A 13930-nucleotide genomic window follows, 5' to 3' on the forward strand; every position below is an offset into this window, starting at 1 on the left:
TGTAGGGAACTGACTAACTAGAACTGAGATCTCCTGGATTTCAGGCTGTGCTGCCTGTCTGTGCCATACTTTTGTGCTTTTCTGTGAATAAGCCCTTTGGCTATCTTCCTTTGCACGGCTCATAACCAAAGATGCACCTTTCTGTCTCTTTCTCCACCTCCACCCCAAGTTTGTCTTCCATGTAGATGGCAGAGTCCGAGAATTTCAATACTCAAAGGGACTTAGTCTTTCTCCTTCATTTTACTGAAGGGGGAAGTGTTTTGCAGTAGGGTCACAATTACAATTAGTAGCAGAATTAGGGGTGGAACTTGATCTTCCTGATTTCAAATCAGTTGCTCCTTATTTTAAGCTAGGATTCACAGGATGGTTTAAATATGAAAATCCTAGACCTGGACATAGGAAGACTTGAAATATGTTTTACTGGAGGGCAGGAAAAAGGATGGTTGTAAGATAAAGGAAAATAGGAGTAGTCAGATAGCTAGGCAGAAAACCATTAGTGTCGTGGAAGCCAAACAATGAAAGAGTGTCCAGCTACAACTGCTTTGAGCAGTTCTAATAGCTACAGAGACAAAAAGAAAGCAAAGAGGGTCAGGGCTGACAAAAGACCAGTATATATAGCAATGAAAAAGTCATTGGTAAACTTGGGAGAAAGCAATTTCAGTACAGTGGTGGGACTGGAAGCCTGACAGCAAGCAGTTGACAAGTAACTCCAGGGTTAGAAAGGGAAATGGGCAAGATACACAATTCATCTGGGATAGTAATCCCTATTACTGGCAGTTGTGGAGGAGAGGAAGCTATCAGATCTCCTGAACACAGGAGTTCTAAGCTGCACTGGGCTAAGATGATAGAATTTCCACACAAAGTTTAATATTTATATTGTAAGTCCCTGAAAGTGGAAGGCTCCCATGTTCCTTAAGGAGGGACGTACCAGCCCAACTCAGAAATGAATAGGGTCAAAACTTCCGTGCTAATCAGGATGAAATTGAGCCCATGCAGTAGTAACCCTTGTACTTCCAACCTGGTGAAATAGGGAAACCCAACCTTTTTCTTAAGAGCCAATAACTGGCAGGATTAAGTGTGGCTGATAGTAGTGCTAAATCACAGAGATAAAGAAAACAGGACATGAGGGTTTGTCATTCATAAGATGGGAAAAGAACCAGTTGATCAGAAATGCTATTTTTTAGCATCCTGTAAGGCCTAAAAGAAGCACCTTTGTAGGGAAAAACTGATTGCTTTAAACTTCAAGAATCTGGGTATTGGATATAGTAGAGTTCAGACAAGGTATCTGGTCAATAAATACTTATTGATATTCCCTAGGATCTGGATGAACTTGCCTACAAGCATTTATTAAGCACTTATGATATACCAGGAATGTGCTAAGTGTTGAGAGTACAAGGAAGGCAAAATAAATAAATAAATAAAAAGTTCCTGCCTTCAGGGAGCTCACATGGAAGAGACAAAACGGAAATAGTAAGATACATGTGTACAGAGTAGATGGAAGTAGCAGTTAGGAGGAAAGCTCTTCTATAGAAGATAGGATTTGAGCTGTCTTGCCAGAAGCCAGGGAAGTTAAAAAGTGAAAGTGAAGAGTAAGAGCCTTCCAGGTATGAGCAATAGCCACAAAGAAAAAACAAAAAATAAACAAACAAACAAACAAACAAAAAAAAACACCTGGAGATGGAAGGTGGAATGTTGATACCACAATGACTGTTCTACCCAAATCACCCTGGCTTTCATTGAACAGTCAATAATAGTCCCTATAGAGCCCAAGCCTCTATAGCTTATTGTTTGGGTTTTGGTGGCTTAGAATAAAAGTAATTGGCAATAGTTTTCTGTTCTGGTTAGAAACTTTAAGGGTTATTCCATATGGATATTTTTATGTTAGTCAATTAGGCCATCTTTTTTCTCAATTCTTACCTAGCCACTCACTAGTCATTGAATGAGCATTGCTCTAGACAAACTGAGACCTGAGAAAACCTTTAACTTTTAAAAGGGCATGGACTGGATATGAATGATGAGTGCAGAGCTGAGATGACACTGAGGTTGTGAGCCTGTGACTGAGAGGATAGCTGTACACTCAAAACCGGAGGCAAGTTGTAAAGAGGGAAGAGAAATTGGGGAGGGAAATGATGATTTCTGTTTTGGATATATTAAAGTGCCTAAGGGACTTCCAGTTTGTACAGTTCAAAATGTCTAAAAGGCAGTTAATGATCCAGGACTGTAGTTCAGGAAACAGGCTATGTCTAAATATATAAATCTGGGAATTATCTGCATGCAAATGCAAAATGAATTCATAGGAACTAATTAGATCACCAGTCAAGGTAATATGATAGAAGAAGAAAAGAGGACCTAGAACAAAGTCTTGAGAGTCACCATTGAAAAGTAAAATATGGAAGAAAGACAAGCAAAGGAAAATGAGGAGCCACAAAAATGGGAGAGAGTAGTGTCCCCAAAAATCCAGAGAAGAGAAAATATCCAAAACTTAAACCAAAATGGAGTAGGAGGTTAAGGCATATGAAGAAGATGCCCTGATTAGTTCACCTGGCTGAGACCTTTTAATGCTTCTGTCTCCCGGAAGTCTGAGTCCACAGATAGGATTATAGCTTCAGAGCCGGGAAGGTCCTTAAACATCTAGTCCCACCCTGCCATTTTACAAAAGCTGGCACTGAGACACAGAGGGGTTGAGTGATGTTTCCAGTGTGGCAGACCATGATTTCAACTAAAATCCTCTGACTTTGAATCCGAGATTCTTCCCACTATATCTTGGTGAAATCCCAGCAATGGCCCAAGGGCTGGAATGACCTCTCAGGTAATAACCCAAGAAGACTGGGGAATAGGATACCCTTCAGGCATTCAGCTCCTGGTGGGGTGGATTCCTCGAAGTGTAAGCCCTTTGGCATCTATTGAATTCCCCATACATACTAAACCTCTAGTTCTCAGAGGCTCAAAAATCTCAAGATTTTGCTCCAGCAAATGAAAACTCTGACTCTGTATCAGGTAATTTTCTCATAAAATTTATATCCTTTCCTCCCACACCAAAAAAAATTGTTTTTACATGACTCTAAGGTATAATGGGTCAAGAAATTGGGTTCTAATCTTGGCACTTCTCATAATGGGCTTGTGATCTTTGGCTAGTTAGTGACTTCCCCTTCCTGGGTCTCTGAGCTCTATCTCCTCTGTAAATGAGAAAATTAGACTCAGTGACCTCTATAGTGACTTAATATGCTGCTAACATCTTCAAATTCTACTTGTGATACAATGTCCAAAATATCAAGCTCCCCTTTTCTAGGAAGGGACAAAAAATGAAAGTAAAACTTCAAGAAAAAAAAAAAAAAAGTGAGTTTTCAATTCTCTTTCTCTCTCTCTCTCTCTCTCTCTCTCTCTCTCTCTCTCTCTCTCTCTCTCTCTCTCTCTCTCTCTCTCTCTCTCTCTCTCTCTCTCTCCCTGTGCCTTTTCATTTAGGCTCCCAGAAATGCAGACACATGCCTGTGTACACAGACCCACACACTTAAAGCAAATTTATTTCATACAAATACATTTTTCCCTTTGAAAATTATTTTCTACTCTTTTTCACTTAGCAAAGCTCATCAATTATATCCTCTTTAGTGGCAGAATACCAAATAATGTTTGCTCTCCCCAAGAATCTTCGAACTGAGCCATCCTCTGCCAGCTCCTGTGCATGCTTTTTTAACCCTAACCTTTTGGGTGCCCTGCAGTGTGGGATGGAGAAGCCTTGCACAGCTGCTTTGTGATGCCCATCAGTTATTTCAGAGACTGTTTGAGTTTGAAGGAGCCTTGAAGATCATCTAATGCAACACCCTCCTCTCACACAGAGAAGGAAGGTGACATTCAAGAAATTGGAAGTGTTTTCCCCAATGTCACACAGTAAGGTAGTAATAGGGAATCCGATCAGGGTGGAGAGAGGAGCAGAAAAAGTGAGAAGAAAGGAAGTATTATTTCATTTGATCTTCACAATAATCCTGGGAAGTAGATGCTATTATCATCTGAATTTCACAGATGAAGAAACTGAGGGTCACACAGTTAATAAGTGTCTAAGGCTACATTTGAACTTATCTTCCTGTCTCTGGGCTTAGCACTGTATGCCACTGAGCTGCTTGTTTAGCCTTAAAAATATTAATAAACATATATTTTACCATGTTTAACATATATTGGATTACTTGCCATCTAGGTGAGGGGGTAGGGGGAAGAGGGGAAAAATTGGAACACAAGTTTTGCAAGGGTTAATGTCGAAAAATTATCCATGCATATCTTTTCAAAATTAAAAAGCTTTAATAAAAAATAAAGTATTAATAAGTATTAAAAAGTGTATCACATGAAAGTAATCCGTGTTGTTAAAATTTTACCAGCACATATCTGTATTGCTCTATAAACATTATTTGCACTCATGTGGATTGCCATGGAAGATTCAGAAAGAAGTCATTTCCAGACAGGAAGTCTAGTGACTGTACAATTATCATTATCATCAAATAATAACAATAACAATTATTATAATAACTATATAGCGTTTTGATATTTGCAAAGAGCTTTACTTTGGTGTAGTGAGGTGACAGTAGGTAGAATCCAGAGCCTGAAGTCAGGAAGACTTTTCTTCATGATTTCAAATTTGGCCTCAGACAGCTTAGTAGCTGTGTGACCCTTGGCAAGTCACTTAATTCTGTTTGCCTCAGTTTCCTCCTCTGTAAAATGAGCTGGAAATGGAAATGGCAAAAGAAATAGTATCTTTGCCAAGAAAACCCCAAATCTGATTACAGAATGAAACAGCTGAACTACAACTTACATTCATTTTTCATTTGAGTCTCATAGTATCACTGCCTAAATTCTATAGATAATGAATATCTCTCTTCTGCATAGCTAATTAATATGTCCTCTTATAAATCTGAATGCTGGTGATACAGATATAGGTCAACTTCTCTTGGGACTGCTCAGAGATAGGGACCAGGTTTTCTCATCTACCCACAGTAATAGTCCTTCTGAGGCAGCCCCACCCCTAATTTATTTCTACTGTTGTTTGACAGATTCTACCCTCAGGCTTGCAGCTGAAGGTATGATCTCCCTTTCTCACCAAAAGTCTTAAGCCTGGGGGTATTTATTCATGGAACTTTTGCTTTCTTATATCGAGCTGCTAAGACTCTTCTGCCTCCTTCTACTAAGGAAGTTCTAACGGACTAAAGAACTTGAGAGGACCTTGGTATCATTATATAGGTTATAAAGCTAAAAAAATGAGTCCCTAATGGATTAGGTGACTTGCTCAAAAGCATAGTAAGTAGCAAAATTTGAATTTGAACCCAGATCTCTGGAATCCAAGTTTAATTTTCTTTTAACTACACCACAGAATCCTTCTAAAATGATAGAACAGCTTTACTCTTCTTTCCTCAGACTACTTATTTATAATCACTATAACACTTTTTCTTGTGCCAAACTGGGAAGGGAGGTGGAGAAGTTAGGGAAACACTTATAAATACTCTATACTATTAAAAAAGCTTGGAAATTTTATAGAGAAGTATCAGGAAATAGAACCTATTTGAGAAGATTTGAGATTTCATGTTTGGATCTTTTCCTTACTCTTTATAACCTCTTTATACTTTAATGAATAGTCTTTGTGAGTTGCTATAAATGAAAAGAAGGAAGGAAGGAAGGAAGGAAGGAAGGAAGGAAGGAAGGAAGGAAGGAAGGAAGGAAGGAAGGAAGGAAGGAAGGAAGGAAGGAAGGAAGGAAGGAAGGAAGGAAGGAAGGAAGGAAGGAAGGAAGGAAGGAGGGAGAAAATCATTATTTCATGACCATCTTTCAGGTAATGTGTCTCTTCAAGTTTAGTGAGGTGGTAGCTTAAATGGTAGATCCACATTTCCATTACTGGGCTCACAATCAGTAGACTACCATCTTGGTTGGACCCATCAAAGCATGAACACTGCTACCACAGCTTTCTGGAATGTAGAGACACCAATGTTATAATGAGAAATGTAACAGTTCTCAAAGGAATATTATGAAACCAAAGACAGTATCACCTTTTAATAAATGAAGGAAAGGAAAAGGCACAGACCAAGTGCCAGATCATCAAGGACTAAAAAATCCACACTGAGAAGTGCTACCGTAAACCAATAGGTTTAGTTAATACATATGCCATTAAGTTTGGTGCAGTGGAATGCTTTGGCTTGGGATTTACCTACTAGTTGTTAGAAATTTGGTTTTGTGGCTGTCGTTATTTCTTCCAAGGCTTGAGATCCATGGAGAATAACTAAGGCCTTCCACCCACAAATGTAATGGAGATTGAATTCATTAAACATGTATTAAACAACAAGTAGGTATGAGGTACTATCCCAGGAACTGAAGATAAAAGATAAATATAGCATGGTCCCTCTCCTCAAGAAGCTGACATTCTACTGGAAGAATAGAAACATTTATATAGATAAGCTACACAAATTAAAGAACTTTTTAAAATTTAATTTATTTAATTTATTTTTTTTTTAGTTAACAAACCTCTTTTTCCATCTTTTCCATCTCCTCCTATTGGAAAAAAAATAAAAGACCTTGTAACAAATATGTATCATCAAAATCTAAATTCCTGTATTGCCAATGTCCAAAAAAGGTTTTGCATCACTCTGCACCTTCCTTCCATTACTTTTCTCTCACAAAATGAGGAGCATGGCAATGAATTGCAACCTGTTTGTGATTTAGGAAATCAGATTTAGAGAGTTGCCTGAGGCAAGTATGAGCTAAGGGAATTGCTCTAATCCCACAATGAGGATCAGAAGTGGGATTTGAACCCAGATCTTTCTAAAGCCATATCAAGAATTTCATTCACTATCCCACACAGCTTCTTGAAGAAGAGGATAATGTAAGATAATTTGAAGAGAGGGGGGCCATTAGCAACTGAAATCAAGTGACAGCAACTGGGAGTCAGGAGACCTAGGTTATAATTCACTGTATGCCCATAGACAAGCCACTTCCCCTTCCTGCGACTTAGTCTCTTATTCTACAAAATAAAAGGGTTTGATTTGAGAGGATCTTTCTGGCTCTAACATTCCAGAAGTCTGAGTCCATGCACTACTGAAATGATTCCTTCAGTTCTAAAAGAATCCTCCTTTAAAAAATAAACAAAGAAACAAACAAACTGTTGGATAGGGGGAAATCTTTCTAAGCTTGAAGACAAATATAAAAAAAGAACTCAACATACGAAGGATAAGAGAATGAAAAAAGAGAGAGAGATTGATAATGGATTAATATAATGAGATGGCAATTTTGGTTTCAAAAGAGTATGATTAGATTCCTAATGACTGTCACCATTCTCTAGCCAATCTACCGTAACCAGACACTAATGCAAAAATAATGCCCCTCTTCCCTCTCACTTTGAAGATGGAAATAAGCATCCCTTTCATACTTTCACCCCTTCATTTGTTTTTGGCTCAAGAGATTATCTTGTATTAGGTAGCAGCTCTCTGGAAAGGGAAATGGATGTGTGATCAAAGTCCAGCAATTACTTGATTATTACATCTCCCTCCTGGACTTTTGAATTAGCTCTCGACAAGTCTGCCTTTGTCTACAACATTTTCAGGAAAGCCTGACATTGTTTCTTCTGGATCCCATCGGAGGGAGATACCCATCTCTCTATGTATGAATGGCGTAGCTTGTTATGATGTCAGGTGGATATGTCCTATTTATTATATCTCCCCATCTGGAGGGCTAGGTGCTGAATACCATATTTTTGGAAGGATTTTGACAAACAGGTGGCCAGGAGAAAGAGAAAGATATGAAGCTATGGCATGTGAAGAATGATTAAAGAACCTAAGATGTTTAGGAAGAAAAGGCTTAGAGGGGAAATATTCACTGAACTCAAATGTCAGGGAACTTGTTATGTGGAGGAGGACTGTTATGTATTCCCTGAGGTGAACAGTAGTTCTAGAGAGATATATTTCCTCTCAATATAAAGCATTTGCTAACAATTTGAGCTTTCTAAGAAAGAAATCATGTACCTGGTAAAAGGTACTGAGTGTCCTGTCCCTGGTAATATCCCTATACACACTGAATGACCACCTGCCATTTCACTTTTCTAGATTTTGCTTTCTCCATCTGCAAAATGAGAAGGCTAGATTATTTCTAAAATCTCTTCAAGTTCTAATTCTTGTGCTCCTTTGCCCTTTACATTATGCTTTATCTTATACTTATCTGTGAATGAATGAATGAAACATTTATTAAGCCCTTGGTTCTGGGAACTAAGCTAAGAGAGACAGTTTCTGCCTTAAGAAAACATATTCCAATGGGAAAAACAACACTTAAAGGAGAGTGATGGTTAAAGAAGGTCACTTGGTTTTAGTGAGTTTCAGGGATAGTAATTTGAGGGGAAGGGATACATGGAAGTTGGCCAAGATGGATTAGGTTAGGTATTTGAGGCCAGCTGGATAAAATGGGTTCTCATCAGCCAGGTACTGGATTTCAAGCCTGGTAACAGCAGTGATAGGGTGACATCACCAAGATTTGGGGGTCAAAGCATATAAAGCACATAATCTGTCCTTCTAATATTCTCCTGCCTGATTGTGAAACCATTATGGAAAAGAATGGTATTTTATATCTTTGCACTTCTCCTTAACTGAGGGGAAGTTTAGGCTGAATGATCTAGCTTTGTGATTTTACAATGATCTTTTTTTTTTTTTTTACTCTGTTATTATTAGCTCACAGTCATTAATTCTAGAAAACCTTTCATGTAGGGTAGATACATGATATGATTTATAGTTTCATTAAATATTCAATCTTGTATCAAAATCTTCCTAAAAAATCCAAGGACATTTATGTGTATCCTGGTGGGTGATGTTCCTTCAAATGTGAATTCTTCTGGGGCTTCAGGGGGATTGAATATAAGGAAGGAGAAAGACCCACACAACTGAGTGAATACCCTAGGAGAGGTCAAATGGAATGTTCTTGCTGGGATCATATATTCTAACACCAATGTTTCCAGTGTCTCTACTGGCTCTGCCAATAGTAGTCTGGGAATCTAGAGATCTGGCCACATTCCTAGAGAAATTGTAGCAAGCTATTAATCTACCCTGCTCTCCACAGGGGAAGGAAGGGCATTGCTTTAGGGCAGGGTTTAAGAGAGCAAAGCAAGTTAAGAATACAGTATGATGAATTCTGATGATTGGCTTGTCTATGTCTTGATGATTTATTCTGGAGACAAACTAGCATGATGTAAAGAGCCATGGATTTGAAGCCAGAGGGCTTGTATTTGAATTTTGGCACTATCTCTTTTTACCTCTTTACTTGACAACCCCTCCTCTCCCTTTCTCCCAGCCTCATTTTCCCCATCTTTAAAATAAGGACTTTGGACAAAAAAAAAAAAAAAAAAAAAAAAAAAATCTCTTCTGGCTTAAAATCCCATGATCCTTTGTCCTTACCACATTCTACTTATACTTATCCTGTGTATATCTCCAGACATACTCTCTCTCTGCACTCCTGTAAACTATGATAGTTTTTTGAGCTAGACTTGCCTTTATATTGTTAAACAATACTTGGCACATATCAGGTGCTTAATAAATGCTTATTATTTGATTGATTCATATTTGGATCCCCAGAGCAAGCATAATAGGAACCTAATAAATGTGTGCTGGAAAAATGAGTAAATGAATGACTGAATGAATTCTATGATCTTCTCTCAGACCTAAAATAGTCCTCCTTGGGCCCAACTAAGGATGTAAAAACAGAATACCTAATCCTGTCCTCACTATAGGAGTTTGACCCACAAGCCCAATTACTAACTAGAAAAACTCTTTACATCATCTCACCAAATGAAAACATCAGTCTTCCTATTGATTTTCTACCATAGTACCCAGAGAACACATATACTTTAATCATTTGGGGAATAGAGAGTGAAAGCCATCACTCCTGTGAAAGGGAGGATGTAATTCAGCACAAGTGCTCTAGGCAGCTTTCTTACGACACTCACAGACATCAGTGGATGAAGGGAGATAATTTCCATTTCTTTTTTACCAAGAGACCTCATGGGATTGTGACAGAAAAAAAAAGGAAGCTTAATGTCTGCTCTATCCCAACTCTAGCTCCATTCCAACATTGAATGTATAACTTAACATTTCACAAAATAGCCATGACAATAATACCTGACATTTATATAATGTTTTAAACTTTTGAAGTAATTTACCTAGATTCTCATATGTTCCTTTTAACCTCCTTTTGATTTAGAGGTCCCTATTTTATAGATGATAAATCTGAAATTCAGAGAGTAATTGACTTGCTCTGGATTGCAATTATTAAGTTTCTAAGGTAGAATTTGAATTCAGACTTCCTTTGTTCCAAAGCCTAGCATTCTATTCAGAATACCACATTGCCCTTCATTCTTGTTACCTTTGTGGAGAGAAAGCTAACATGTCCAGAGTCATACTTAGTAGCCATTCACACTCAGTATTCCTACCCCTAGCAACACAGATGAGCTCAGAGACCCAGAGTTCTAGATCTCATGCTTCTTACACATTTGCTTCTCATCCAGGAAGCTGGGCTTAGCCAAAGTCTTTGTGGGGGAAACCACTAGCTGTAATTGGGAAACTGTCAGCCAGCAATATCCCTCCCACATTTCAAAGCACTAAGTGGATTTCAGTTGGGCTTCAGGTCATTTGGCCTTAACCCATGAAAAGCAAGGAATACACTGAGAACGATGCCCTTAGCAGTTGGGAAACATTTTTCACAATGATTAGATTAGATGGAGGCAGGAATTGGGGGGATGGAATGTGAAAAACTGGAGGAAAAAGAAACACAACAAGAACTGAATTTTCCAATAACCTGAAACTGGGCTCTGCTTTTTTCCCTAGATCTTTTTGACTTCAAATTATAAAACATATTGCCTCTGCTGTAATAGAAAAAGGCAATGTTTACATGAACCTGTTCCCCCAGATAGAATCCTCCCATATAGCTAATTGAGGCCTGAAGAAAGAAAAACGATATAATTGTAATGATGACAATTATTATTATAACAATAATAATAGCTAGCATTTTTATAGCTCAAGTTTACAAAATGCAGTGTGTATATTATCTCATTTGAACTTGAGCTTGTTTTCTATTTTGTTCTAACCTAGCAATCCAAGCTTTTAAAAAAAAAATCCCTGTTTTTAAAAACTATCTGTTTAAAAATCAAACTGTAACCACAAACTGTATTTGGTTAACAGAGGAGAAAATGAAATTCTAGACATTTCTGTGAAAGGCTCTAGATGAATCTGATCTTTCATCTCCTTCCCGAAAGTCTAGTTGAGTATGAAGATTTTTCCTTAAAATCAGACCGAGAGCAAACATTTGGACTAAACAAAAAAGGTGTCCTCCAGGCAGTGTACTATATTGGCAAATGATGTAAGATATGAATTCAAATCTTGACACCACTGACTACTCTGTGATCTTGAGCAGATTATTCAAACTCTCTGAATTTAAGTTGTTTATCTAAAATCAAGGAAGTTGGAGTAGATGATCTCAATGGTATGGTTTAGAATGGGTACAGTATTACCCACAGTTCTAGATTTAATATGGTCTTCTGAAGGAATGAATAACAAAGCATTTATTTATTTATTTTTTGCTGAGGCAATTGGGGTTAAGTGACTTGCCCAGGGTCACACAGCTAGGAAATGTTAAGTGTCTGAGGTCAGATTTGAATTCAGGTCCTTCTGACTTCAGGGCTGGTGCTCTATCTACTGTGCCACCTAGTTGCCCCTAATAAAGCATTTGTTAAGTAAATATTATTTAATATTTTTATTATTTTTGTTATTATTAAATATTTATTAAGTAAAACTCTGTGCCAGTCATTGTGCTAAATGCTGGATATGTAAATACAAGCAAACAAAACAATCCCTGCCCTGGCTAGGACTTTACATTCTATTAGGACTAGACAACATGTAAAAGGGATTTGAAAAACAGGAACAAGATAGGGTAAAAGGTCACATATTAGAGTTTGGGGTGGGTGGTTCCAAGGCTAACTGGAAGGTTCCCATAAAAGGAGAATAAGAAAAGTAAGGGCAATATGGCATTATCTCACGTGATACTTTGCATGCACCTGAGAAAATTAGAGTCTCTGTATGGGGCATATTGAAACAAGTCCTAAACTGATTGTCAAGAGACGAGTTCTACACAGGGGTGTAATGTTTAATAAGTGGCTTTTTGGGGGGACAGGGCATATATATATGACATACTTTAAGTTCAGTTTTTGTTATTAACATTTTCTTCATTGCTTTTTAAAGCCTAGAGAATCAACAAAACAATAAATCAAAGTCCTGATTTGTAGCGTTTGCCAATTTCCAAGATGTAAATGCTTATAACTGAAAATTTATCAGCTTTCAAGAGCAGTGCCAAACTAGCTCTAGCAAACCCCAATTCTGAAAGTCGCAAGTCTTAGTATCATCAGTCTGAGACCAGCTTCTCCACACTTCTTTCCAAGCTCACCAGGAAGTTAGTCCTCTCTGTAGAGCTCTGTGGAGGATATGCCCAAGGATCTCTTGGTTTGTACCATCTTTGTATGGGCATCATCAGGGTTATGAAGTAGGTAGTTAGCATGACGAGTCCATGCAAGGAGCAGCTACAGCTGGGTCAGGTGTAAATACAGCAGAATTGAGGCAGACTGTGATTAAAATAGAAATAGAAAAACACTTATCACTTACATCTCTCATGTACTGAGGGGAAGGGAAGAGCATTCAATTTACTACAAGAATGGAATTTGAGATCCAGTAAAATCCTTCATTATGGATGTGGAAACTGAGGCCCAGAAAGAAGAAAGGGCTCCTTTGGGGATAAACATCGAAGAACAAATTATTCATTCACTTTTAATCAAGTATTTATTTAAGTGTCTCTTGTGCTGGAAGAAACAAACATCTCTCCCCACCAAAAAAAAAAAAAAAAAAAAAAAAAATGAGTGTGATTCTTGTCTTCAAGAAGCTATTGTTTCAGCCCTGGTCCATCACGGTGATCTCACCATGGAGAAAACCAGCAGCAAAAATGCTTCCTCCTAGTGTCCAAAACTTGTCATTCCCACTCCCAGTCAGCTGGCTTCTTGGTTCCAAATGACTTAAAAGGATGATACTCTATGTGGATATATTGGGGAAAACCCCAGACTGGTTGTCAAGAGATATGAGAGATATGTACTCAAAGATTGGGTCTCCAATTAACTGATTTCATCACTTTGAACAAGTCAGTTCTCTTTGAGCCTCAGTTTCCCCATCCATAAAGTAAGGGAGGATTTTGAATGAAATCTCTAAGGTTTTTTTCCAATACTAAGTTGCTAGGACTGTCTGAGTCAGGACTATTTATATTTTTTTTTTCAAAGAGCCTATCCTAAAACCAGGCTGTTGCTTGGATTGAATTACTGTGCCAAGCTGCTTGGAATCCTTATATCTATCTATTAGGGTTGTATCACCTGAAGGAACTCCTTTCCCCCCCCCCCCCATGTCACTTTTTCTTCTTCTAACTCTCTCTCCTGTTGCTTTCTAGGCATTACCTGAGGGACAGACGGCATCTTGGGACACAGCCAAGGAAGATGAAAACCGCAATAAGAATCGATATGGGAACATCATCTCCTGTAGGTGCAAAGGTGGATGCTTCTCTCTGGGTTTAGGAGTACATTTTCTCTGGTGGCCTGTACCTTTGTGCCTGATGTGGTTTATCTTCCTATAGTGGCAAAAGCATTGGCTCAGGAGTCAAAGGTTCAAATCTTGCCTCTGATATGATATAGTATGACTTTAGACAAGTCACTTAGGCTCAGTTTCTTCGTGTGTCAAATGACAGGTTAGATTAGACTGTCTCTTAGTTCTCTTCTGAATCTGTGTCTATGATCTTTGTGATGGGAAAGGACCTTGCATAGGATTGTGTCACTGATTTTGGAAACATATCCTCAGTGTTTTTCTTTCAAAACAAGTTCATCTTTTTATTTGTCTACAAT

The 13930-nt window shown here is 38.2% G+C and overlaps 1 protein-coding gene across 10 annotated transcripts in view; it reads left to right on the top strand.

Moving 5' to 3' along the window:
* Positions 1 to 13930, top strand: part of PTPRT (protein tyrosine phosphatase receptor type T) — a 1285960-nt gene that overhangs the window by 1191719 nt on the left and 80311 nt on the right. For 6 of the 10 annotated variants that reach the window (XM_074292616.1, XM_074292619.1, XM_074292617.1 and 3 more), the window contains one exon: positions 13483 to 13582. In XM_074292616.1, the coding sequence (XP_074148717.1) occupies positions 13483 to 13582 (100 nt within the window). The remainder of the gene's footprint in view (positions 1 to 13482; positions 13583 to 13930) is intronic. The other 4 variants (XM_074292618.1, XM_074292620.1, XM_074292622.1 and 1 more) reach the window with 1 other exon arrangement.

This window comes from Sminthopsis crassicaudata, chromosome 2 (genome assembly GCF_048593235.1).
Source record: "Sminthopsis crassicaudata isolate SCR6 chromosome 2, ASM4859323v1, whole genome shotgun sequence".
Taxonomy (NCBI): Eukaryota; Metazoa; Chordata; class Mammalia; order Dasyuromorphia; family Dasyuridae; genus Sminthopsis; species Sminthopsis crassicaudata.